General features: G+C 51.0%; 1 protein-coding gene across 1 annotated transcript; it reads left to right on the top strand.

The window, feature by feature from the left end:
* Positions 1-426: 426 nt before the first annotated feature.
* On the top strand, positions 427-27653 carry Dhcr24 (24-dehydrocholesterol reductase). Its single transcript, XM_028888047.2, has 9 exons — positions 427-770; positions 3784-3939; positions 11343-11448; positions 11958-12076; positions 13407-13670; positions 17927-18070; positions 24331-24528; positions 24877-25055; positions 25141-27653. The coding sequence occupies exons 1-9, from the start codon at positions 540-542 to the stop codon at positions 25292-25294; spliced, it is 1551 nt and encodes a 516-aa protein (XP_028743880.1). The 5' UTR covers positions 427-539; the 3' UTR covers positions 25295-27653.
* Positions 27654-27700: the final 47 nt, after the last annotated feature.

Raw genomic sequence — 27700 nt, forward strand, 5'->3', positions numbered from 1 at the left:
TGCACATGGAGTGACAAGACCTGCCCGGGTCAAGGCCAGGGGACTCTCCTGCCAGGGATGCTGGGTGGTTGTCTGGAGCGCCTCCCACCCTCCAGAGGTAGCCCAGTGCGCGACTGCTTGACGTGTGTCCACGGGAGACGCCCCCTAAGGGGGAGATCAGGGTGGTCCTGCAGCCTTCAGGGCGGGAACCCTGACTCCCGCCAACCCGGCCGCTGGCCGACCCTACCAGCGCCCCCAGCCCGGGTCAGCCCCTCCTCGCGTGCCGGCTAGGAGAAGAGGGTGGAGCATCCCGGTTCCCGTAGCCAATGAATGCAGCGGCTCCCTGGTCCGATCCCCGGCGCGGCTCACCATTGGTCGCCGCCTGGGTCTCGGCCCACCGAACCTTGGCGACCCAAGCCAATCGCGAGGCGGCGGGCCCGACTTACAGGCTCCCCGGGCGGCGGCGGCGGCAGGCTCTGAGCCGGCGGAGCAGCGGAGCGGGCTGCCGTGACCGGCGGCGCGAGCCCGCACCCTCCCGCGCGGCGCGCCGCGCCGACACCATGGAGCCCGCCGTGTCGCTGGCCGTGTGCGCGCTGCTCTTTCTGCTCTGGGTGCGAGTGAAGGGACTGGAGTTCGTGCTCATCCACCAGCGCTGGGTGTTCGTGTGCCTCTTCCTGCTGCCGCTCTCGCTCATCTTCGACATCTACTACTACGTGCGCGCCTGGGTGGTGTTCAAGCTGAGCAGCGCGCCGCGCCTGCATGAGCAGCGCGTGCGGGACATCCAGAAGCAGGTGAGCGGCGCGGGGCGCGGCTGGGCGCCGGGGTTGCGGTCCGCCGGGCGGCGGAGCGGTGTGCCGGGCCCGAGGAGCGGGCGTGGGAGGGGGGGATCGCGAAGGACCCCGCGCGTGATGGGGGAAGGGACTGCCCAAGGGGGATGAAACGGAATCAGCAGAAGCGCTGGGGCAACCAACAGAACCTTGCCCGGAGGCTTACGGAGTGTCCGCTAGGTGCAGGGCATGCGCAGTGCCTGGAAAACGAGGGACCCTAAACCTTCGGGAGATGGGCAACAGTCAGGTAACTCATCAGGCCCCCCGCATTCCAGAGGAGGAATGGCCTCCGGGAGGTGGTGCTGGGAAATGACTCAAGTGGAGAGATTGGTTGAGCAAAGGTAGGGAAAGCTGAGGAGCAGGGCCAGTGAGAGGAAGAAGGTTAGAAAGTCGGTTGGGAAAGGAGCATCATGGTAGGAAAGAGGTGAAAGTTTGTTTTGCCTCCCACCCTCGAGAGGTAACCCAGTGTGCCACTGCTTGACGTGCTTTGGACGCCTTTAGAATAAAGGACTAAAGAGAGAAGGTGGGATCCAGCCCCCAACCCCATGTGTAGTCTCAGACTCTGCTCAGTGAAGTCACTCTGCACCCAGTAAGTAGATGATGAGTTCACATAGGCTAGCCGGCACCTAGGCTGAGACTCCTTCACAGTGAAGCCTTCTTCCCCCATCCAGGGCTGGCATGGGCTCCCTCTGCCCCTCCTTATATTCTTCTCTAACTGGCATCGGCTACAGAGAGCGTCTGCTTCCTGCTGCCGCACTCATGGCAGTCATTCTCTTGTTCGATTTACTTCATGCTGCATGCTGCAGGCTGAGCCTGAGGTGCAGGTGGACCAACCTCCAGACCAGAAGACCTTGCCCAGTGAGAAGAGCGCGCAGAAGGGTGCTGGGGTCGGCAGTACTTTGAGCTGCCACCCTGGGTTTGGGAACTCAAAGTGGAAGCCCCACGGCTCTGCTCCCACCCCACCTGCACGCTCCTTCCTAGGTCTTTCTGCGGGTTCAGTTTATGCAATTACCTGCTGGATGCCCTCGTGAGGTTGTGAGCTCCTAAAGACTCAGGACTGTTATCTCACAGCTCCCCTGGGGGCCAGAGTATATTATATATTAGTGAGTGCTTGTTAGCAGAAACTAAATGGAAGGATGCTCTGTGAACAGGAAACAATGGGGCCAGCGGGCCGTACCTTGTGCCTTTCATGACGGTGATTTGCAGCCCACAGCCACCTGGTGTCTGGTACCTGTGTTACTAAAATGAGGTTTAAGTTGTGAGTCGTTCCGGAACAGCATCACAGGGCAGGGACTCAGACTGGCTTGGGATAAGGAGTCTGAACTCTCGTCTCCCTCGAACCCGTTCTCTCCATCCCATCCCATGGTTCTGGTTTCATTGCCTCATGTCTAAGTTTCTTACCATAGCTGCTTAAGTTGTTACCCACTTTCTGGACCCTTCCTGTCTCTCTTGAGAATTTGACCAAGAGTGGTTTTTCTGGGCTTTGCCTCTTTGCCCCAAGTCCAATCAATGTTCCAGCCCTGATAGCGTCTACCGGTGTGACCCACCATCCAGCAGCACCCTACTCCGCTCCTTCACACTCGATTTCCATGACGCCTCTGAATGCAGAGCCAGGCCGAGCTGGGTGGTCATGGAATTCACCTTCTGCCTTTTTTACTGCCCACTCATACGAATGCCTTCCTGCCAGACTGGAAGCCCCTCCCCATCCTGAGCCCTCTGCCTCCAGGGCAGCTTCCTCAGAAGTCTGACCCCTGACAGGGCTCTTGCAAAACTTAGTTGAAGCTGGTGTAAGTAAAAAGGAGCCGCGCTGGCTTCTGTCCTGAGAAGTCCAGCAGGGCAGCTGGCTGAGGTGTGGCTGAATCCAGGACCCTCTCTCCCGTTCGTCTCCATCTCGCCTGCCATGTCTTTCTTGGCTCTTCCTTCCCCTGAGTCGACTTCATTCTCACGGGGTGCTGTTTTCCTGCGGCGTCCCCGACAGTTTCTGGCTTAGATTCGGCCAGTGTTGCCCCCACCTCGGTAAAGAGGGTGTGCGCCTCCCGGAACCAGACTCGACGGCTTGACTACTGGGGCCACAGTCTCGTTCCTAAAACTGTCAGCGTGGCCAGCAGGGTGGAATCCACCTCACCTGGGTGGAGGGAAGAGGAATTGCTAGAAGCAGATGAAGAGGAAATGGACGGTGCCTGGATGCTCTAACTACAACCGTGCATGGTGCCTGCCTTCTCCGTCTGCAGGGACAAGATACCTCTTTTATTCCTCACCAGCGGATCAGGCCCTGCACCCTTTCTGCTCTGGCATGGAGGTTTTGCCAAAGTACCACGGCCCACCGGCTGCCTGCTCCCCCCTCTCCCTGTCAAAGTGGTACATGAGTTAGCATGTGTGGATGCTGACAACAGGGTTTGGCCCAGAAGACGCTTCATAAGGAGCTCTTCTTCCGTGGACTAAGCCCATCTGTCTTCGGGGCTCTGTCTTCCCTGCTCTGTGATTGGTCAGTCCTGGCTATGAATCTGGGCCTTGCCAGTCATGGGTTGTATGATCTTAGACGAGTTATTTTGCCTGGGTTTCCTCATCTGCCAAAGTGGGGCGGGCGGAGCTCATCTCAACCTCCTGGGATTGAGAGAATTAACAAGACACTGTACAGTCGGTGCCTAGTCTAGCAGGAGCACACTGGAGATAACCATTTTTATAATCGCTCGGTTACCACCGTAAAGCCTTTCCTGAACTTTCCACTTAATGTTTTCAGAATACTTCGTTTTCTAGTTCTTTTCATTCTTCCTTGTACAGTAGCAACACATTGGCCCTTCTGTTGGCCTTGTGAGCCAGGGAGACTCCACAGGGTAAGGCCCTCAGGGGTTCACCATCCTCCCCAATGGTGCCTGGGTAAAGGCATCTCTCCCAGCTCCCTTATCCTGAAAGAGGGCCTGTGAGCCGCTCTGGGGATCCTAGATGGAGGCAGCTGAGTCTCTTCCTGTGGTTGCAGGTACGAGAATGGAAGGAACAAGGCAGCAAGACCTTCATGTGCACGGGGCGTCCTGGCTGGCTCACCGTCTCACTGCGGGTTGGAAAATACAAGAAGACTCATAAGAACATCATGATCAATCTGATGGACATTCTGGAGGTGGACACCAAGAAACAGGTGAGGGAGCTAGGCTTGTGCTTCAGTGGTGGAAAGTTTACCTAGCGTTCACAAGGCCCTGGGTTCAATCCCCGGTACTGCCCCTCTCCCCGAGGGAAAAATAAAAAAAGAAACAAAACCAAGTTAGCATGTGCTGTATGTACTCTGGCTGTGGGAGCAGGTGGACACTGCCCCTGGTGTGAGTGACTCACAGGGAATTGAGTTCAGTCAAGGACATCCCAGAGTGGACAGGACCAAGGCTCTCAAATAAACACACTGAGGCTTATATTAATTATAAATGCTCGGCCGGTAGCTCAGGCTTATTACTAACTAGCTCTACCTACCATTCTTGTCCTCCCAAGCCTCCCAGCCGCTGGGAGGAAAGACTGGACATAGCCCATCATGCAAGCTGAGAACTCCAGGGAATCTTTTCATCATTTCAGTTCTATTTAAAAAAAAAATTAGGGATAGAAAAATCACTGTCAAACATGAACGACAAAAGGGAACCTGCTTACCCGCTTCCTGGTAAGAAAGTATGCTGGTGGGAAAAAAAAGGCATGTGCTGGGGAGAGGTAGCCAGGAGAGGGGAACTTGCCCAGAAATGTGTACACTCTTTGGCCCACTTACTAATTCTACTTCTTAATGCTTCCGGGCCGTTTAGCTACGATAAGGTGTAGTCAGTCATTCTGCTTCTCAAAACATAGCTTGAGGAAAAGAGAATTGGGTTTATATGTAATCAGAGATCTTCCACACACAGATTTTGATTACATTTTCGTTTCTAATAGGACAATGCAGTATTTAGCAACAAGAGAGTCATGGCATGCAGTGTGTCCCCTTGATGGCATTTCATCACTGGGAGACCCTGGCCAAAGCACATGTATCATGTGTCTTCTCTAAGACAGCTTAATTGATGTATGCCCGGCATCCAGTAAACTGCACCTATTTAAACTGCGCAATGGGGTCATAAATTTTGACAGGAGTTTTGACAGCATTGCACCAGTGAAACCATTATTCAAACACAGAGCGTGCCTGACAGCCTTAAAAGGTTACTCAGAGCTCTTGGTAATTCTTCCCCTTAAGCCCCTCCCTACCTGTTCCACCCACAGCCTTGGGTTAACAGTGTTCTTCTGTTGTTAGAAATGAGTGCTAGATTTCAGAGACTATTGAAAGAAATCATTTAGTGCATGCTTCTTTGGTCTGGGTTCTCTAATGAGTATTTTAAGATGCATCCATACTGAAGCGTGTGTACCTGGCGCGTACGTCTGGCTGCTAAATAGTATCCTTGGCATGGCTAGATCGGTTTGTTTAGCTGTTTACCTGCGGATGGACATCAGGTTATTTTCACTTTGAGCCTATTACAAAATAAGAAGTCAGGAACACTTCTGAGTAGGCCTTAAGTAAACATGCAAGGACTTTCTTTGGGGCTGGAGAGCTGACTCAGCTTTTGAGTTCAGTCTCCATCACCCACCATGTCAGGCAGCTCACAACCACCTACAACTGCAGCTCCAGAGGAGCCCCTGGATACCTCTGAGCTACACACACACACACACACACACACACACACACAGCTAGAGTTTTCCTGCCTTGCCCACAGTCAGGACAAATCTCTGTTACCCGCCAGTCCCACAGCCGCTCAGACCCAACCAAGTAAACACAGAGACTTATATTGCTTACAAACTGTATGGCCGTGGCAGGCTTCTTACTAACTGTTCTTATATCTTAAATTAATCCATTTCTATAAATCTATACCTTGCCACATGGCTCGTGGCTTACCAGTGTCTTCACATGCTGCTGGTCATGGTGGTGGCTGGCAGTGACTCCCTCCACCTTCCTGTTTTCTCTGTTCTCCTCTCTGTTAGTCCCGCCTATACTTCCTGCCTGGCCACTGGCCAATCAGTGTTTTATTTATTGACCAATCAGAGCAATTTGACATACAGACCATCCCATAGCACACACACATAATTTAAAAAATCAAAATTAAATTAAGATAGGAGCCGATGAAGTGGCTCATCGGTTAAGCACGTGTACCGTTTTTGTAGTGGACCCAAGTTTGGTTCCTGGTACCGACATCAGAGGACTCATAACCACCTGTAACTCCAGGTCTGGGGACCCAAAACCTCTATCCTCCAAGGGCACCTGCATACGTAAACCCACACGAAAAGTCTCTCCTTGGACAAATGCGGAGGAGGAGAATGGCTGAGGCACTTGGCAGGCGGATGTTTGTTTATGTTTAAGGACTTGCTCCCCTTGTTGGTTGTTTTCTTAAGGAGTAGCTGCGTGGTTTTACAGTCCCGCCAGCAGTGTGTGTGCCTGCTCTGCATATCGCTGAACCTGTCGTAGCGGGCCTCGATTTTAGCCATGGTGTGTTGTGGTGGCGTCTCCTGGTGTTTTAGCTTTGCTCTCCCCTGATGACTGAAGACCCTGGCCACCTTGCCATGCGCAGACTGGCCGTGGGCATGTCGTCCTTGCTGAGGCCTGTTCAGATCCTCTGCTAATTTTTTAAAATCCAAAATCATTCCGTATTTTCTTAGTCCATGGCTTGTCTTTTGAAAACCAGAATGTTATTGCCCATGCGTGAGTGTGGAGGTCAGAGGACAGCCATGGGAACAGGTTCTCCGATCTTACGGGTTTGGGGATCAAACTCAGGCTTGGTGACGAGTCTTTCTTTATCCACTAAGCCCTGTCACCAGCCCGAAAATACTTTCTAGTTTCCCTTGTGCTGTGTGTTTTGGCCTTGGGTTAATTACCAGGATGTTTAGTTTCCTGATATTTAGCAAACTATTTCTATCTCGGATTTCTGATCTAATTTAGCTGTTGTCAGAAAATTGAATGCTCTAACTTAAAAAAAAAAAAGAAAGAAAGAAAGAAATTCCAGGTTAGTTTGTGTGTGTGTGTGTGTGTGTGTGTGTGTGTGTGTGTGTGTGTGTGCACATGCACGAGCTCATGAGTGCACTGTTTGGAGGGACATGTTCCACACATGTCACTTAGGTCTCGTGGCTTGTAGTCTTGTTTGAAGCTGACTTTCCACCTTTCCTCTGCTCATCAGTGAGAGAGACTGAAGCCAGTCTGCAGTTGTAGGTTTGTCTATTCTCTGCCTGCCGTGTATCAGTGTCCCATCGTGTATTTCAAAGCTCTGTTACTAGGCATAAACAGATATGTTTAAGACCTTTTTTATGTCCTTTTGATTAATCCCTTCCTTTCTTTCATTATGAAAAGATGTAGCTCTGGTTGGCCTTGAACCCTCTACCCACTGCCTCCTCCCAAATGCTGAGATACAGCTGTGCACTGCCACATCTGGCTGAGATTACCTTTTTAAACAATCCTTAGTTATGTTCTTTGCTCTGGAATCTGCTTAGTCTGATATTGATAGCTTTTCATTTGACTAGCGGTCACATGATTTTTTTTTTTAATCCTTTTACTGTTGACCTAATAAAGTGTGTTTCTCTTACAGGCAACACCCAGTTGGGTCTTGCTTTTTTTTTTTTTTAAATTCAACCTGGCAACCTCTGTCTTTTCATTGAGGTGGTAAGACCCTTGCATCTAACGTCCTTAATTGATGGGGTTCGAGCCTGTTGCCTGCCGTCTGTTGTCCGTTTATGTGACTCATTTGTTCTCTGTTCCTTTTCTCTTTCTTCTTCCCTGGGTTCTTTTGGATTACCAAATAATCTTAGCGATTCTGTGTTAGCTTCCTTCCTGGCTTACTCAGCTGCAGCTCCGCTTCGGGGTTTCCAGTATACATTGTCCTCGTTGCAGTCAAGTGATACTGTCTGACTTCACACATGGCGTAAAGATCTTAGGACAGTATACCTCCATCTCCTTCCTCCCGCCCTTTGTACTCTTACATACTTTTCCTAGCTCCGCGCTGTATCATTGTCAACATAAAGAAACTTAAATAATAACATGTTTGTCCATGGAGCTTATTGTCTTTTCATTTCTATTCTAGAGATGTGTTTCTGTTCATTTGTTTTCCTTTTGCCCAAAGGCACTCCGAACATTTCTTGTATACATCACAATATATATATATATATATATATATATATATATATGTTATATATATATATTTTTTTTTTTTCTCAGTACTTTGAAGAATTTACTCCACTGCCTTTGTTTGCATTCTTTCTAGCAAGAACTCTGTCAGGAGTTTTTATTTTAATGTATTTTTTTCAGAAAGAGATCCTTGAATTCAACCTCCCTTGTTTAGTTTCCTCCCTTACCGGGACCAGTAACAATTTACAACCAAACCCCCTAAATGATGACAAACATTCATAAACTACCGAACAATCAAAAACAACCCACCCCACCTCTTGGGAATGTGGGTATTATATTCTTAGAATTACTTCCTGCTGACTGGGGGCAACAGAATCTTTAGGGTACCCTGGGAAAATTGAGATAGTGGTCAAGTCCTGGGAGAGCTAGCTGTATTATTTTTTGTTTGGTCTCTGTGTGATGGGAAAGTGTAGGGCTTATCTAAAGTCTTAGCTGCAAGGTTGGACCATCTCAACTAACTGCCTTGAAATTGTCCCAAGTAGTTTCTAGTTCAAAGATGATCTTTGAGTGGTGTTTGTCAGCTTAGTGGCATCACCACAATCCAGGTGGAATCTTTGTTGTGGGGGCCCCATCATCTTTTTTGAAGACTTCAAAAATCACTGTTAGGAATGATCACAGTTCACTGCCGAAAACTTGAACATTTTAAATATCATATGCAGCAGATCACAGATAGGTTAAAAGACCACAATCTATTAAGTATATCCAGGATACACAAGCTTAATTCCTAGTTACCTAATTCAGGCTCAAGCCTGAAATCATGTACAGGAAGCTAGATGAAGCCTATTTCTAGAATTAGTTAGTACTCTATATGACCATTAATATCATGACAGAAAGTGTATATTATATATACAGTAATCTTATAAATTTAGAGATAATATTATACAATAGACTAGTCCCTCTGGTTTCTTCTGTCCCATATAAGGTGGCTCTTCTGACAGGAGACAGAGAGTTTGGATTTTTCCTTTAACAATCATGCTTGGGTTTAGAGAAGAAGAGAGCCATGCTCCAACTCCAAAGCCAGCTTTGATTTTTTAACTGAATTGGGACCACAAACAGACCATTTGCCTTTTATGTCTGTAGAGAACAGCAGAAACAAATATTTGGGAAGATTTATGAAATGTTATTCTGTTAGAAATGTGCTATACCATTAGGCCAATTTTGCTCTTTTTCTTGGGACATTTTTCTCTGAATGATTTGTGCTTCATCCGATGTCTCATTTGTTCAGTGGTCTTCAGATTCTTTAATGGGATGCTTTTATTCTCCTGGAAAGACAAAAACAAAACCCTGCCCCAACCCTAACTTGGGCAAATTCCTTTTTTGTCAGGAACAAAATGGTTTTTGACAACAGAAAAAATATTACCTTTTAATAATAAAAAATTATTTTTTTCCATACATGATCCAAATGAAAGAAGGCCTTTTTTAGTCTTTTTTTTTTTTTTTTTTTTTTTTTTTTTTTTTGGTTTTTCGAGACAGGGTTCCTCTGTGTAGCTTTGTGCCTTTCCTGGAGCTCACTTGGTAGCCCAGGCTGGCCTCGAACTCACAGAGATCCGCCTGCCTCTGCCTCCCAAGTGCTGGGATTAAAGGCGTGCGCCACCAACGCCCGGCATTTTTTTTTTTTTTTTTTTTGGTTTTTCGAGACAGGGTTTCTCTGTGTAGCTTTGCGCCTTTCCTGGAGCTCGCTCACTTGGTAGCCCAGGCTGGCCTCGAACTCACAGAGATCCACCTGGCTCTGCCTCCCGAGTGCTGGGATTAAAGGCGTGCGCCACCACGCTGGGCTCAAAAGAGCTTTTTTTTTTTTTTTTTTTTGGTTTTTCGAGACAGGGTTTCTCTGTGTAGCTTTGCGCCTTTCCTGGAGCTCACTTGGTAGCCCAGGCTGGCCTCGAACTCACAGAGATCCACCTGGCTCTGCCTCCCGAGTGCTGGGATTAAAGGCGTGCGCCCTTTTTTAATCTTATAAGTTAGTTTGGATTGAATGACCAAGCTGTTTGATGAGCTATCGCCTCTCCTATCAAGAGGTCTCTCTCCTGTCTGAATCTAATTTTTATCGGTCTTGATGGTCTCCATAGCGCTTCTTCCCCTATGGAAACAAAAGCAGTACGTTTTCACACGGTATACAAATATCCCACAGCAAGCTGGGTGTCTTCTGTAATTGCTCTCCACTGTATGTATCGAGGCAGGGTTTCTCACTTGAGTCCCGAGCTTGTCAGTTTGTCCTGTCTGGCTAGCCAACTTGCTCTAAGGACCCCCTGTCTTCCAGCTATCATGCACTGGGCAGGTTGTCACGGCTGCCAGGCAGTTACCTGTCTGAACGTCTGTCCTAGCGTCCACTGAGTGGTCTCCCCAATCTTTAATGCCAACTTCTTTTTCACATGTGTGGGTGGTTGCCTACATGTGTGTTTCTGCATTACTTGCATGCTTGGTGCCTGCAGAGGCCAGAAGAGGGCCATCACCCTTTGAACTGGAGTCACAGATGTTTGGTTGTGAGCTACCATGCAGGTGCTGGCACTCAAACCCGGGTCTTTTTTTTTTTTTTTGGTTTTTCGAGACAGGGTCTCTCTGTGTAGCTTTGCGCCTTTCCTGGATCTCACTCTGTAGACCAGGCCGGCCTTGAACTCACAAAGATCCGCCTGCCTCTGCCTCCCGAGTGCTGAGATTAAAGGCGTGCGCCACCACCGCCCTCAAACCCGGGTCTTTTGGAAAAGCATCCAGCCCTCCCAACCACTGAGCCGTCGATCCAGCCCCCTCTAGTACTAAATTTTTCGTCGTCAAGCAGATGTGTATGTGTGGGTTTGTACTTGTGTCTATGAGTGCTGTATTAGAACATACAAAAGAGCAGCATAGACATATGGAAAAGCAAGACAGATCTGCTTCGTGATTGTCGTTCCAAGTGAATAGCTAGACTAGATGATTGCTGTTTTCGTCCTTGTTTTTTTTTGCTGTTACTTCCAAATTAATATTTCTCCTATAATCTAGAAAAAAAAATAACTAAGCATTTGTTGTATTTGATTGTTTGTTCGGGATTTGTCTTCATTCGTTTTTTACAAGATCTTGCTAGATAGTCCCAAAGGCCTCAAACTTGAGGCTGTTCTTCTGCATGAGCTTCCCAAGTGCTGGGATTCCAAGCGTGTGCAGCCACATCCAACAGATACGAGATCTTCCAGAGGATGACATTCCACACTAGCTGACCCAGAACCGGAAGTCATATTCACCGTAATTAAAGCAGCCAGTATAGTATTCTAGAAAGATCCATAAAGGCTGTATAGAACTCTCCAGGCTGAGTGCTTGGGAAGGCTGAGGTGTCTGTCACTGTCTGTGCAGGCTTTCTAGTTGGGTCTGCTGTTTCCCTCAGCCCAGCCTCTCTCTTGTCCCCTCTACAGATTGTTCGAGTGGAGCCCTTGGTGTCTATGGGTCAGGTGACAGCTTTGCTGAACTCCATTGGCTGGACCTTGCCTGTGTTACCTGAGCTCGATGACCTCACAGTGGGTGAGTACCCCATGTTCACGGCAGGAGGGCTAGGTGGTCCCGAGTGTCAGAGTGGAGGAATAGCAGATCTGCTCTGTGACGGCTGCATTTCCCTTTGGGCCGGAAATGGCCATGCTCCATTTCTGAGCAGTTCAGATGTTTTGACCCTGTCTGCTCCCTCATGACTGTCCCTTGCTCAAGTTCTACCGGTGCCGCACGCAGAAATAAGTTTGGTTCCTCTCCCTGTAGGGTCCGTGCCCCCCACCCCAAGCTCTTTTCCAGGGACAGCATCTTCCCATAGGTCATAGTACCCTGCCACCCAGTCACCTCTCTTTTCATTGAAAAGAAAAAGTCACCTCTCTTTTCATTCTTAAACTGGATGCACACACAGACTTTTTTTTTTTTTTTAACCTCTGAGGCTGGCCAGAGGTGAGGGTGGTCTCGGAGAATATCCTAATTTAGCCACTCCGTGTCCGCCAGCCCCACCCTGCACACCACAGCTTTCCCTGCTGACATCCATGTCTCTGCAGGGGGCCTGATCATGGGCACAGGCATCGAGTCGTCGTCCCACAAGTACGGCCTCTTCCAACACATCTGCACTGCATACGAGCTGATCCTGGCCGATGGCAGCTTTGTGCGCTGCACGCCGGTAAGTTCAGAGATGGGGGCATTAGGGACGGTGGAGTCAGGGGGGCTCTCCTTGGATGCCTCATCTATTGGGCTGTATAGCCCCTTAAATGCACTTAGGTACTGTTAAGAATGCTTCACGCATGTTATTTTCTCCAACAAACTGTGAGGTCAGATAGGAAACTCAAGCACAGAGAGGCTAATAACCTACCCAAGGTCACACAGTAAATCTTACACAGCTAGAACTTAAACCTGGGTCATTGGGTTCAAGGTGGGTACATCAGAGCCTCCAGAGCCTTGGCCTCACAGAAGGGAGCCCAAGGAAGGATGACTAGCTCAGGAATTCCGGTCTGGAATAAATAAGCCGCAGTCAGCCAAGGACTGTGTCACATTGGTTCAGCGCATCTCCCTACACGCTCAGTGAGCCCTGTTATCTGGTTATCAGGGAGAAAGGAGACAAAGGCTCCTGAAGCCGGGTCCTCTGACAGCTGTGTGATCTGGAGAGGGAAGGTGTGATGTCGGTTCCCGGCATGGAGCCAGGGGTGCGGCTTTGGGAGTTTGTGCTGCTGTGGACCTGGACAGTGAAATGAGCTAGTAGCCTAGGGGAGGGATTGGTTGACCGAGTCCTGCTGTACCAGAGGCTCCTGCTGCCGGCCACAAAATTTCCTTGTCTGGTTCCCTGCTCCCTGTCCTGCCTACCCCCAAGGCAATGCAGGTCAGAGCTGGCACATCCCGGGCCTATTGATAACCAGCCTGAGGCTGATTTTTTTTTTTTTTTTTTTGAAAAGGGCTCTTGGAGACATAAAAAAAAAATCTAACTGAGGAGGGTTGTAGGGAGAGCACGACTTCAGAGTCGGGAGAGCCTGACTGAGGCAGGTCAACTTGTAGAGACTCATGCTCCTTACCGGTCCAAAGCGGACAGTGCCCTGCCAGGCCCTGAATATAAGGTGAAGCAGGCCAGGAAAGGCATCTCTCTTTTAGTGCCAGCTCAGGAGGGGGCGTTTTCACATTTTCATGCCTCTTGGCTACCCTGACTCTAGTAGGATCTAGCTCATGTAGCCTGCACTGGTGCCCCTCTGGGATCTTTGGTCATGACCTTGCTGGGTAGGTAGCATGTGGTTCGGGGGCTAGGCCTCAGCAGCAGGTAGTGGATGCTGTTCAGCTGAGCATCCCTGGTATAGGGAGCAGTAGGAGATTAAATATGAAGTGGAAACTGTGGAGGGAAAATTGAGTGCTGATTATATTGTACATTGCTCAAGATAGCAACAGGCAGGAATCCATCCCAGACCCTAGGTCCCTTTACTGACCATGTCTAGAGAACAAGCTCTCAGCATGTGCCAATTCTGTCTCAGTCTGAAAACTCAGACCTTTTCTACGCTGTGCCCTGGTCCTGTGGGACCCTGGGTTTCCTGGTGGCGGCCGAGATCCGTATCATCCCTGCCAAGAAGTATGTCAAGCTGCGGTTTGAGCCAGTTCGGGGCCTGGAGGCCATCTGTGAAAAATTCACCCAGGAGTCCCAGCGGCTGGAGAACCACTTCGTGGAAGGGTTGCTGTACTCCCTAGAAGAGGCTGTCATCATGACGGGGGTCATGACGGATGACGTAGAACCCAGCAAGGTAAGCCAGGGGAAGAAAGGTGGCTTGGGGCTGGGCCTCTTCTAGACTGTTCCTTGTAGCAGCCCACCAGGGAACAGGCTCCTTCAGAGCTGTGTTGGGGCCACAAGAGTCCTGTTCCCTCCACTCCTGCCCCCTGCCTGTCACGTGACCCCTTTGTGGTAGGCAAAACCTAATGTCTATTGACAATCTGCCATAGATGAGGAATCGGATTCTCCAAGGGTTAATTTAAATTTTCACAGGATGTCAGGGGCAAGATTGAGCAATTACCTTGATACATCCTCCAAACCAAATGGGCACACCCTCAGCTTTCACCATAAAATGGCGAATGTTTTATTAACATATTTTAATTATACGTAACAAGTAACAAGTGCGTAATGTTTTAATCTTTATTTTCAGACAGGGTTACATACTAGCTCAGGCTGTCCTGGAACTCACTGTGTAGCCCAGGCTAACCTCCAACTAATAGCCATCCTCTTGCCTCAGTCTCTTGAGTGTGAGTTCCGGAATTATAAGGTGTGAGTCAACTATGTAATATATTTGTTGTTGTTTTTGTTTGTCTCACTGTGTAGCCCTGGTTGGTCTGGATCTCACTATGTAGACTAGACTGGCCTCAAATTCAGAGATCCTCCTGCCTCTGCCTCCCAAGTAAGTGCCAGGATTAAAGATGTGTGCTATCATGCCTGGCAACCAAGTAATTCACGTTTTTAAATGATAAACTAGTATGGCAATGTTGAATATGTAAGAAAGATAAGGTGCATGTCTTCACACACACACACACACACACACACACACACACACACACACACACACACGGTAACCACTTCCACAGCATGTGCTGATTTTATCCTAATCCGAACCACTTGGTGGAATGTAAGTACTCGGCCTAATTCAAGACTCTCTTCTTGTCCTTTCATACCGACTTTTTTATGAATGAAGTGGAATCCTAAGCCAAGATGGGAGCACCCTAAGTATGGGTGAGGGAAAGCCCAGAGCCCTCAATGGAGTAATTGTGTTCCTGCCCGCCTCCAGCAACAGGTGGCCGAAGGCCTTTTCCCCTACATTCTTGCCAGCGGTCGTGAGAGGATCACACTTTGATTTTTGCCCATCTGATAAGGTTAAAAATAGTTCCTCTGTATTTCGTAGCTCTCTCGTTACTCGCAGGGGTGAACATAGCTTTGCAGCGTTTCCTCGTTTGTCTGCCTTTATCTGTGATCGCCTCTTCAAATTTGTCTTGCCCGGTGGGTAAGCGCTGTCCTGGGCTCTGCTGCCTTAGCTGACTTGCTGTCCTCAGAACAGTGCGATAAGCAAATGGCCTGTCTGTTGCTTATTTAAAAAAAAAAAACAACAACAACTACTGTCCACAGTTGGAAATAATTTAAGTTGCTCCCAGTTTGTTTGTTTTGATTTTAACTTAATTAGTGGAGCAGCGAGAACCTGAAGAATATCTTAAAGTAGAATTGGCACACCAAAGTATAGGCATCTCTCAAGGCTCTTGATCTGTACCTACACACTTGAATGTTTTAAAATTGGGAGCCTCAAGATATCTCAGTGGATATGGGTACTTCCCACCAAGGCTGAGTTTGATCTCTGGGACCTACATGGCAGAGGAGAAGACCAAACTCCACAATTTGTCCTCTGTTACACACACACACACACACACACACACACACACACACAATCAATCAATCAATCAATCAATCAATCTTGGTGTGTTTTTGTTTATCAATCAATCAATCAATCAATCTTGGTGTGGTTTTGTTTAACGGGAGAGGAGGGCGAAGGTTTGGCCCAGGGTCGAGTGCTTACCTAGTGTCTGAGGCCCTGGTCTTGTGAAATACAGGGATTGAAAAGGACTCACAAGTCCTGTGGCACCGTCCCCTCTCCATATTAGGACATGAGGCCCAGGGAAGGGAGACTCCTGGAGATACCCAGCAAGCATAGCGGGATTACATTCTGGTCTCTGCTCCTGGTTCATGTGGGTCCCTGAGTCCCAGCTTCTAGAGTTTAGCGGCATCCACAGCATTGGTTGCTGGTGGCACATGTCTGTCTGGAGGAGGGCACATGTCTGTCTGGAGGAGGACACATGTCTGGAGGAGGGCATCCAGGAGTATTAGTGGCAACAGAAGCCATGGAACTGAAGTGTTCTGGCTCTCCCTGGCCCCAAGCCTAGTCACGGTGAGCGTCCCACTCCTGTTCACCTGTCAGGGGAATCCAGTCCAGAGGTGTTCCAGCTTCTCCCAGGCATTTCCTTAGAGACTGTCCACAGTGTAAAGCTGAGGGGAGGGACCAAGGGGAGAAGTCACCTGACATACCAAAATAACTTGACCATTGTCTGATGGATTAGATGCCATCAAAGTGTTAAAAGGATTTGTTAAAAGGATTTGTTCGGCTTTTTGAAGTGTTTGGACACCTGACCCAATCCCTGTATTTCCTGAGGAGGGAACGAAGGCCCCAAGACCCTTCCAGGAGCTCCTCCAGGACAAGCTCCTCCAGAAAAACCCAGAGGCCAGAGAGATTCTTGCCTTTTGTCCTAGCAAGCAAGACTGGGACATCAGATGTTAGCCGAGCTGGGACAGGAGAGTAGTAGATGCCGTTAGACGGGTCAAGCGCCCCAGTTTAGAAGCCAGCCACGCACTGTGATGGGTCGTCTGGTGGTACCACCCAGGGGGAGGCTCTCTGTGAAGATGTAACCCACTTTACAGCCGGGCGGGAGCAGCTCTCTGTGGCTATGTTAAAGCCAGAATGAGCTTCTGCGGCCACCTGGCCTTCCCAGCTGCCATGTGTCCTGCGTGGTGGTTAGGTTGACTTATTTATTATCGTGTCAGGGCTTCTTTGGTACAATGGTTCCCTAAGACCTTGGACCTAGGCACCCCAAGTTTCGACTTAATTACACAGTGGATGCCACTGCCAGGCAGGTGGCCAGGTCTTGGCTGCCTCAGATCAAATTGCTCCGTCTGCTGCTGAGTTTCGGTCCCCTTCCCTTACCAAGCAGAGGCCTCACTCACTAGCCACAGGGAAGCCAGCTTGGGCAAACCATCTAGCCCACTGTGGCTCCCACGCTCCTCTCCGCAGAGTGCCTGCCGCAGAGACGGCTCCACAAGAGGGGAGTGACGGGTGCTGGCAGCAGAGGGAAAGGCTGAAAGCCGGGGGAGGGCAAGGAACTGCTGCTGTGGCTCACCATGGGCCAGGCCGCTGCCGGTGTGGTCCGTGTCGTGTGCTCTGATCTGTACAGCCGCTCCAGTCAGAAGTAGCAGTATCTCGCCATATGCAAAGTGAGACAAACAGGCTAAAGGATCAGCCGCATGGCTTATACATGGGAAGAGCAGATTGGTACACAGAATGTATAGTACGATATGGTCCTGTTTTTTTATTTGTTTTTTGTTGTTTTGTTGTTGTTTTGTTTTGAGAGAGAAATAAAGCCCTGAAATTTATAATATATATATATATATATTATATATATATATATATATACTATTTTTAGATAATGTTTATTTTTTTATTGTTAATTCGCACCAGTTCACACAGCTAGAGTATGGCTGAGCAACATTTGGCCAGCCTTCCAGCCCTAGAACGTTCTCTCTTCCCAACATGCCCAGAATCCACTTCAGGGGAGAGGGAGCTGGGGTCTGAGCAGCTAAGTCATCTTGGAACCAGGCAGATCAAGGCCCCCGAACCTCTGAGAACCCTAAGACAACAGTCCAATGTGTCATTTAGGCATTGGAGGACACAGAGCCCGGGGCCAGGACCTGTAACCCTGGAGCTTCCCTCCAGGAGGGGGAGACTGTAGCGAAAGTGCCGAACCCAGAGGACTGGAGCCAAGCCGGGGAACGGCAAGGAAGTGCCATGGTTGGCTGGAGCGGGACCTGTGGGCTGCGGTGAGGGTGGGCCACGCTGGCTCCGTGAGGGCAGTGGAGCTAACCTGTCCAGAGCCCTGAATTGTCACTGACACCGTGAACACTGGCTTCTGCTTGAAGCAGGACACTGGCTAAGATGGGCCACCAAGTTCCCTAGAGTGCCAGAGCCAGCTCCACGGCCCTGTGCCCAGCACGAAGGTCATTGAGCGACCGCTCTCTGCTGTAGGGTGCCCGCTGTGCCCCGCCGGCCTGGCTTTGAAGAGGCTCCAAGGCCACAGTTGACATGTCAGAGCTTTGAAAAGGCCAAGGGGATCGAGCAGCGGCCCGGATCACTGTTGCTCCCTGGTGGCTCCCTCGCGGTGTCGGGCGCTCTCTGATCACAATACCCTCTTGTCATTGCAGCTGAACAGCATTGGCAGTTACTACAAGCCGTGGTTCTTCAAGCACGTGGAGAACTACCTGAAGACAAATCGTGAGGGCCTGGAGTACATTCCCCTGAGGCACTACTACCACCGCCACACTCGAAGCATCTTCTGGGAGCTCCAGGTGAGGCGGGCCTCTCCCAAGGCCCTGGCTCCTCCGGGACAGCGGGCCATTCACGTTGTGGCCACAGTTCTCTGTCCTTTTGGTGAAGTCAAGGGTCTTGTCCTCACCGTCCAGCAGAGCAGTTACCGTGTTTGGGGCTGGACACAGCCACCTGCAGTGAGAGGTTAGCTTTCACGGTTGACATGGAGGGTGGGGCCATACTTTGGGGAAGGCAGACCTGCTGCTTTATCTTTCAGGAGGCATTATACATCCTTGCTTAACAGAGGGATTCTAGCTCAGTGTGGGGCCAGAGCAAGAGGGAGAAAGGCTGTGCAAAGGGACGAGGGGAGAGTCAAGTTCAGCCTTGAGGTGAGAGTGTGTGTAGAGATGAGTGGACAGGAGGCCAGGCCACACAGAACCTCCCGGACAGCTCCTGGGCAGAGGAACGGCCAGCGAGGGGGCTAAGAGAATTAACTAGTGCAGGCTGCGTATGTCTGAAACACAGCAAGGTTGCTGAGCTAGAGCCAGGGTGCAGAATGAGGTCACACAGCAGCCAGAGGCTGGGTCACACGGCTCCTTGTAGGTCAAGTGAGAACTTAATGCTTCATTCTAGGTGTGATAGGAAGCCGGTGGACGCTTTGAGCAGGGCGGTGCTGTGTCCTACTTTTTATTTTTAATCTTAAAGAATGCCTTTGGTAGCTGGAAGGAGAGTGGGGCCGGTTGGGGGCTAAGCGATCATGGAAAAAGAGATGAAACATTGCTGTTGTCTGTGAGGCAGAAGAGGAGAAGAGCAGCATGAGGGACTGTGATAGCTGAGCCGACCTACAGGATTTCCAGACAGATTGGCATGAGTTCAAGGTTGGAGACCCAAGAACTAGGTGAAGGAGGGCCCCTAACCACCATGGGAAGCGGGGCGGGGCGGGCATGGCAAAGGACCCTGGAAATTCTGCCTAGAGCAGCTCTTCTTGGAGCACACAGGTGGGGCCAGTTGGTCGCCAGTCAGCTATGTGTGCGAGGACCAGAGGGTCTCAGCAGAGGCTAAGACCGTGTGTATAGATATGGGCATCGGTGAAATGTTTTTGAATTTGTAGGGGTTTGGTTGGGGTTTGGTTGTTTTGTTTTTGAGATGAGGTCCCATGCAGCCCGCGCTCATCTTTCTGTCACTGAGACTAGCCTCGCTCTCCCTGCCTCCAGCTCCCAAATGCAGAACTCGCAGACCTGTTCCACCACACCTTGCCTTTTTTTAAATAGAAATGATATTTAAAGCCATGATAGTAGGCACATGAAGATGCCCAGCCCTGGTCCCCTACAGCCTCGGGGAGAGGAACCAGCAGAAGAGAAGGTCCCTTAGCCAGAGCCCAGGGGACCTTTAGGAAAGTGTCAGTGCTAAGTTCAGTGAAGGGATAGAATCGGCTTCGAATAGCAGGTGAAAGCCGGAAGGCTGAGCTGGAAAGCATGGGATGGGAAAACCAATCTCAGAGGCTAACGTAACGTGGCAAATAGACACGGACAGAAGCCGGAAGGAGGGTGGGACTGAGGGAAAGACTCTTGTGTCTGTGAGTGTTTTTAGAAGGAGAGGTGACAGCATGGTTATGTGTCTGTCCTAGGGCTGACGGGGAGAATGACAGTACAGGGCGGGGTGTTTACAGAGTGGGATGGCTCCTTGGCTCAGCTGAGAAAGTGGCCTCATGGTGGTAGCATGTGTAGGAGGGAGCTGTCACTGGAAGCTGGGGACAGTCGGGAGGCGGGAAGTTGAGGGATTGCCCTCCTGGTCGTCTGTAATTTCTTAATGAAATCCGAAGTGGGAATCTCAGCTGGAGCATGGTGACAGCTTGAGAGGGGGACGTGTGAATTGTCCCTTACAGAACAGGAAGTTCATTGACTGGGGATGACCAGGGGATTCAGCTTCCCGAGACTAGTGACCATGAACTCAGGGCAAAGTCAGCTTGTGGCTGTGGCTTTTCACACTGTGACTGGGTGCCAGGTGGGTAGAGTGGGCCACCTCTAGGGGAGGCTGGACAGTAGGACTGTGGAGTAGATGAATATAGACAGTGATCGTCCGGGGCTCAGGAAACATCCCCCCCGCCCCCGCCCCCACCCCCACCCCCGAGCTGAGGACCGAACCCAGAGCCTTGCGCTTGCTAGGCAGATGCTCTACCACTGAGCTAAATCCCCAACCCCTCAGGAAACATTCTTAAAGGACCAGCTAGATGATACTTTTATACTGACTTCTGCTGCCGCAGAGCACCGACCACAGTGATCCGATCTGCAGTGAGTATGGTATGGGTGGTTCTTGGAAAAGATGCACCAGGACTAGTTTGGCTCTGTGATTAGATTGCCATGGTGACAATGTTGTCAGCTGTTCTGAGATATGACCTGAGGGCAGTAGCTGAGCTCAGCGAAATATAAGATTGCTGGAAGATAAAGGCAAGCGGGCTGGGGAGCTGGGGTACCAAAGTGTGAGTAGGTCATAGGTGTGGCTATTAAAATCACCAAATATGAGTGCAAATGAAGGTGACAGCGATCCCAGACTCCGTAAAGTAGAGCTGCTGTGTACACCAGTGAATGAGAATGCAGAGATTCAGAACCCGGAAGGGAATCAGTGACGGTGAGGAGAGACAGTGGCCCAGACCTCAGTGATGAGAGCCCTGAATGTGGGTGAGGGATTGCAATAGTCCAGGCCCAGTGAGGGGTTCCCATGAGTGTGGATGAGAGGATGCAGCGGTCCAGGCCTTATTGAGGGGCACCATGAATGTGGGGTGAGGGGTACCCGTGAGTGTGGATGAGAGGATGCAGCAGTCTGGGCCTCATTGAGGGGTGCCGTGAAGGTGGGGTAAGAGGATCGCAGTGGTTCAGGCTCCAGTGAGGGATCCGTGAGTGTGAGGGGGTGGGTGATGGATGGAGGAAGCCCTTACTCATGACCCCATGACAGCAAACAGCAAAGCGGTTGGCGTCCCCCACAAAAGATCACCCAAGAGAGACTCGGGCAGATTCTGCAGTGTGCCTTTCATGTCCTGGTTTCCGGTCACTCCCGCCACACCCCAAGTGTTAGCAGCGTGTGTGTCATTTTAATTGAACCCACTCCAGCTGAGGGGCGCTGAGCCCCATCTCCTAAGGAGATAAGATTTTTAACTGCTTCACAGTCTGTGCTCAGAAATGAAGCTTGTCGTGTCGGTGCGCTGTTAAGTAAACACTGCCCTAAATCGACTTCATTTACAGGAAGGAACTGGAAGAACAGGTGTTTTAAGCCTGTGTTTGCTTACCCGGAGTTTATTTGCTCTTGGGGCTTAGAAATGCAGGGAAGCAGGCAAAAGACCCACAACGGCAGCCGCTGAGCTGTCCGTCACAAGGAAGGCTTCAGCCGGCCCCCAGGAGCTCCAAGCAGAGCTGCCCTTCAGAATGTCGTTCCCCTTGAGATCAATAGACTTGACCCACACCTATGCCCTTCCACCAGGCTTTTTCCTTTCCGCCTGGCCTGCGTGAGGCACCTCCCTTCTGCCAAGGGTGGTTTCCTGAGGAGGCACCCAGTTCCCTGAGTCCCCGGGGAGTGGGTGGAGCGCCCAGCTAGGTGGAGTTACAGAAGTTATGGAAGCTGAGACCTCTCTGATAAAGGACACACACAATCTCAAAATGTAGGCTCCCCACTAATACGTCTTTCCTTCCGCTGGCTGCCTTCAGTTCACCTTCCTCCCTGTAGAAGAAAAGGTCTGTGAAAGAACCCACCGAACCTGCCTTCTGGGTGATGAGTCAATCCTCCCCTCACCTGGGCCTAGCCTGGCTGCCTCAAGCACCTCCCGCCCTCCCCTCCCCCATCTGGGTCACTGAGCAGCACCAAGTTCAGGGCCAGCTAGGTAACCTGTCGGGCTGGGGGCACAAAACAGATCTAGAGTGCCACTGGAAGTCCTAAAATATAAAGCCTCTTCCTTTGTTCTGTCATAAATATTAGCATAATAAGTAAAACATTTTTAAGTTATTAGTATAGATTTTACTCTTCATCTTTTAAATATACATATAAGAACACTTGCTGGGGCTCAGGGATAGGGTACTTGTCTAACACACATGAGACCTTAAGTTCAATCCCTAGCACAATGGGTTGGGGGGATCAAAGGGGGGGAACCCACTGTCTTGACAATACTTTGGTCTAGAGAGATGGTTCCGTGGGTAAAGCGTTTGCTGCTGTTCGAGACTGAGGACCTGGGTTTGGATCCCCAGAACTCACAGCTAGGCATGATGGCCCACATCTATAATCCCAGAGCTTCTAATGGGAGATGGAGCAGGAGAGTCTGGAACCTTTCCAGACAGCTAGCCTGGCCCACAGGGCAGCAGACAACCAAGGAGACCTCATCTCAGACAAGGTGGAAGGCAAGGACAACACCCAGAGCTGTCCCCTGACCTCCATCAGTGACCTCCACAGGCCTGCATTTGCATGCATACATGGATAAACATGCAAGGCTAGTCTACTTTTTGGTACATGAACATTCTCTTTGACTCTCATCCTTCGGTTAAGTAAGAGAGGCCTGGGAACCTAGGGCACCCGTGTCACCCTTCAGTTAGGGGTTGGCATTTTCATTTGCTAGCCAGTGGGTGGGTGTGTGGCTGGGGATTATTAACATGGGTCAGGAAGGAGACACTGGGACCCTTGGTCATCCCTGGGGCCCTGCAGCCAGCCCTAGCAGAGGTGGCCAGTATCCAGGCAGCAGTTGAGGTGACAGGAGCCTGAGGAGGAAGCAGTTTGAGGTAGATTACTGGAATGAGTGACTTCAGCATATATGGCAGGACAGGGCTTCGGAACCCCGGGTCACCAAGGAGTCAAAGGATGGGTGTGGCGGAGGCAGGAAAGAAGCAGCGTTTAAACACGAGCTTTCTGAGGCTGACACGTTCAGCTGATACAATCCAGTGGATCTGAGAAAGGTGACAATAGTCTCCCTGAGAGCCAGAAACAGGCACCACACGGCGTCTTACTGTTCACCTGTCAGGGGAACCGCAGAGGTCTGGAAATGTGACCGCACATTGGTAGTGAGCGCACAAGGAGCAATGTTCACCTCTAGTTTCAGAGTACAAGATGGTGCAAGCGTCTGAAGTCAGATCCCTTTAAGATCCCCACAGCATTCAATCTAGAATTGTCCATGCCCAGGAACATCACATGTGCGTATCAGTGGACAGAGACATAGGCAAAGGATCTTCACTGATAATCTTTGAATGATCTAAATGCTCATGAGTGTAGACCTACTTAAATAAATGGCCCTACATTTGGGCAAGAGAGTGAGGCACCCCACATAGTCTGGGAAGGGCTGGAGAGGTCTGTTATGGGGAGGGATACTCAGCCTCTTCAAGTACTCTCTGTCCCCTGAGTCAGACAGGGGCCATCGACACATAGATGAGTAGATGTGGCTACAGGGGGCTGACTCTGTGTGGATCTAGCAGACTGGACAGTAGATAAATGTCCTCGTAGGAGAGCTCTGACTTGGGATGTATGAGTGGTGATACTAGACTTCCAGCACTTGGCACATACTGCTGCTTTGGGCTCCTAGTCCAGGGGACCTTCAGGAACTGCCTCTGACTCTCTGTCCCAAGAGAGTGAGCATCTCAGGACAGGACCCGTGTCTGGAACGTCTTGTCTGACACCCAGCCTTGGTGTCCAGGGGCTGTGGTACTCTGCACACTGGTGACTTGGGAAGGTGGCAAGGCCTAGAGCCGGGAGGGACATTGTGAGCTCGGGAGTCCTCTGCATGGCTAAGCAAAGGGCGTGGTAGGGAAGCAGGCATGAGAGGAAAGATGGCGTCTCGGGAGACCAAGGGAAGCAAATGACTGGCTGTGTGCAAGCTAGTAGACTCCTTGTGGAGTGAGACTCCACCCACCTGGTGAGAGCTGTCCTGGCTGCATAACCCTAGAAAAAGTGCTCAAGCTCTCCGAGTATCCCTCTTCTCACGGGACAGCGCTTGTTTAGCAAACGTTTACGGGATGCCGACCACTCTGACCTTAATCTGGAGAACAGGAATGGCAGCCACCTTATCATTGTGTTCCTGGCACTGGTCACAATATCTCCATTTGCCTCACATGTCACTTTTCACAGATAAGGAAGCTGAGCTAAGAGAAGTTAGGTAACTAGCCCAAGGCCATCATAGTTGGTAAATGTGGAAGATGAGGATCAAACCCAGAGCCGTCTGGTAAAGGTCCCCTCCACCTTTAGTGAGGGACTTGTACCCTGGAGTACTTGCCCCTAGTGGATCGAGGGACCTGGCCATGGCTCCTTCTTCCCATCCCCCATCTCTGTCTTTTAGGATATCATCCCTTTTGGCAACAACCCCATCTTCCGCTACCTCTTTGGCTGGATGGTGCCCCCCAAGATCTCCCTCCTGAAGCTGACCCAGGGCGAGACTCTCCGCAAGCTGTACGAGCAACATCATGTGGTACAGGACATGCTGGTGCCCATGAAGTGCCTGTCTCAGGCCCTGCACACTTTCCAAAATGACATCCACGTAAGCTGGGCGGCCAGGCGGGCACGGTCCCATGGAACCCACATCTTCTCCCTAGAGCCATGTCACCCACCTTTGTGTATCTGCCTCCTGGGCCCCAGTTTCTCCAACTATAAAATGAGGCTCTTGGCCCACTCAGCCAGGGCAGCAAGGAGGAGGGGGCCATGGTGCCTGATGGGCCGCTCTGGAGTGGCCCCGGGAGATAGGATGGGTGTATCTGGGAGTAGCTGGGAGCCCCTAGTGAGAGCTGCAAACTCAAGAAGTCTCCCTGTGTGGGATGTGGGTGGGCCAGTTGCTGTGTCTGCTACCTGCTGGGAGAAGGCAGGCCAACCCACTTCCCTGGCCTCTCAGGTCTACCCCATCTGGCTGTGCCCGTTCATCCTGCCCAGTCAGCCAGGACTGGTGCACCCCAAGGGAGATGAGGCTGAGCTCTACGTGGACATTGGGGCGTATGGGGAGCCCCGCGTGAAGCACTTCGAGGCCAGGTCCTGCATGAGGCAGCTGGAGAAGTTTGTGCGCAGTGTGCACGGGTGAGTGGCCCCGGGTCTGGGGACACAGGGACCCTCTCGCCCACCTTGTCCATCCTCACACCCTCGCCCCTTCCCTCCCACGCAGGTTCCAGATGTTATACGCCGATTGCTATATGAACCGTGAGGAGTTCTGGGAGATGTTTGACGGCTCCTTGTACCACAAGCTGCGCAAGCAGCTTGGCTGCCAGGACGCCTTCCCCGAGGTGTACGACAAGATCTGCAAGGCGGCGAGGCACTGAGCGGGGCCCCTGGGGAGCCAGATGCATGGGAATGGACTTGCTCTCCCTCGCTCCAGCTTCTCTGCTTTCCCAGATTTCAGAAAGAGACCCCTCCAGAAATCCCCGAGGCAGCCGGATGGCCTCCAGGGCAGCTCAGGCAAGTGGAAGCACAGGGGTTTGGAGTCAGAAAAATCCTAAATCCCGGTCCCAGATTAGCCACTCATTAGCTGTGCGACCCCGACTCCGGGCTAGTCACTTGGCCCCTCTGTGCCCGCTTTCATCTGTGGAAGGAGGTAAAAATACCTACCCGTGGGATGTCATCTACATAAAGGGCCGGTTGTGTGGGAGGAGCTTCCTAAGTGGCAGCCGCTGCCACTGCTTCCCGTTCAACCTCACACCTGACTCATGCTTTGGATCCAGTGCTGAGACCAGGAAGGCTCACCACAGGTCACCTGTGCGCAGGTTTGGCTGGCACGATGGAGGGGGTGTCTCGAAGTTGCCCCCGCATTTTACTTGCATCAGCCACCACAAGAGCCCTTCATGGGAGCAAAGGAGGTTCTCCTTCCCCTGGACCTCAGGGGGCCACGTGATGGGCAGGCCGGCCCAGGATGTGCTGTGCCAAAGCCAGGTCCGGTCCAAAGTTCTCTCTGCCGTCTTTGGGCCATCCTGCCCCTTCCTCCTGTGTGCTCAGGCCCCAGGCTCACGCCAGCCATCACCGAGCCCACTCAGAACTGTTCCTAGAAAAGACATCTCAAGATGGGAAGAAGCCTGGCTTTCCTGGGCTTTTCTTTCTTGACTCCCACCAACCAGACCTCCTCTAGAATCCACTGAGTCACAACAGGGGCACATGCCCATGACTGTGTCCCACAGGGGTGGTTCCCACACTGCGTGAGAAAGGGGTATCCGCCCTGTGCTACTGTGAGGACCCTCCCTGGGGTCGGAAGGAAAGCATCCAGGGTCACTCATTTCCCCCCCCCATTTTGTTCCCCCGCCCCCCAGCTCTAGTTAATTTCAGTGCCTTACAAATCCTAAGCTCAGAGAAAGTTAGCTCCATTTCCGTTCCAGAGGAAGGGGCCTCCAAGGCCCTTCTGCCTTGTTAGTGAAGCGTGGTTGGTTGAACAACCCCACCTTCAGAACTGCCTGGCTGAAAACCCAGAGTCTGGGAGTGGGGTGGGGGTGGGGGATCAAGTCCTGGAAGAGAAGCCAGAATTCAAGAGCTGAGCTGGTCACAGTCCCCGATACGCCGTAGTTTTCTCATGTCGCATTGAAACGCAAGAGCTCCTGAAGCCTTTCTTCGTTAGACACTAGAGAGCCTAATGTTAGAAGTTGGGGGGCATAAACAATCCAGGTGACAGTTAGGGACTGTCCATCATCTTAAGTCCTTCCTCCCACCACCAAGCCAGCTCCCGGGGCATTTTTATCTGTCTGGCAAGTGCCAGAGCCCTTAGAGTCATACTTTAATTGAAGGGTGCTCACTGATGCCGCTCAGAGCTTGGCATACTGCACAGTGCCAGTGTGGTCCTGGGAAGGCTGGTGCACTTGTGGCATTGGAAGGCAGAGGAACGACCTCATCCGTTTGGCCTGTGAAGGAAGTAGTCTTCACTTGGCTGTCTGTACAGCATGAGTTCCTGGCATGGGCTCTCCTGGCGGTCCGTGTGCATCCTTATCCTCGCCGACTGATGACTCTGTCTGCTGCAGATGAATGGTCAGTGCGAGCTAGGTTAGTTACTGTGATATCTAAAGCACCATCGTCCCACCAATCAAGCCTCTATCCCAAAGCCACGGGGACTGTGGCAGTGATGCCGGCAACGTGTGTCACCCTAAATAACCAAAATCCAGCCCTCCTCAGACATTCCCCAGGACCTGGGAAGGGAAGGGATTTTGAATCACATTAGCCTCAGGTTAGTGTTTGGCTCCAGTAATATCTTGCCTGAAAAGTGGCCGTCTTCCAAGCATGGTGAGCTGGGTCCCAGGTTTTCCTCATAGCCAGTCCTGACACCCAGCCATGTCACTTTGCTGCTGCAGGACAGTGCATGTGGGAAGTCAAAGCAAGCCTCTCCCCTCCATGGCTCTGGTTTCTTGGCTGCATGAAGGTTTTCTGTAAAATCAGAGGTATAGCCACTGTCTGGCTAGAAAGCTGAATTGGCTGTTACTGAAAGGGAAGAGGGGGATGGGGATGGGTGTGGCAGTGTGTGCTGTGTGATTTTTGTTTTGTTTTGTTTTGTTTTGTTTTTTAATTTGGTCATGGGGACCAAGGAGAAGGCATGAATCCCCTAGCAGGCTCTTGCGGTCTCAGGCACGGTGCCTACTCTCCAGAACACATGTCCCTGTGGCTGTGGGGCCACCACTTCTGTAAAAATAAAGTATGGCCTGGACGCTCGTCTTTGTCTTTTTTTTTTGCTCAGAGGACCACAGGATGGAGTCAGG

This window comes from Peromyscus leucopus, chromosome 2 (assembly GCF_004664715.2).
Source record: "Peromyscus leucopus breed LL Stock chromosome 2, UCI_PerLeu_2.1, whole genome shotgun sequence".
Classification (NCBI taxonomy): Eukaryota; Metazoa; Chordata; class Mammalia; order Rodentia; family Cricetidae; genus Peromyscus; species Peromyscus leucopus.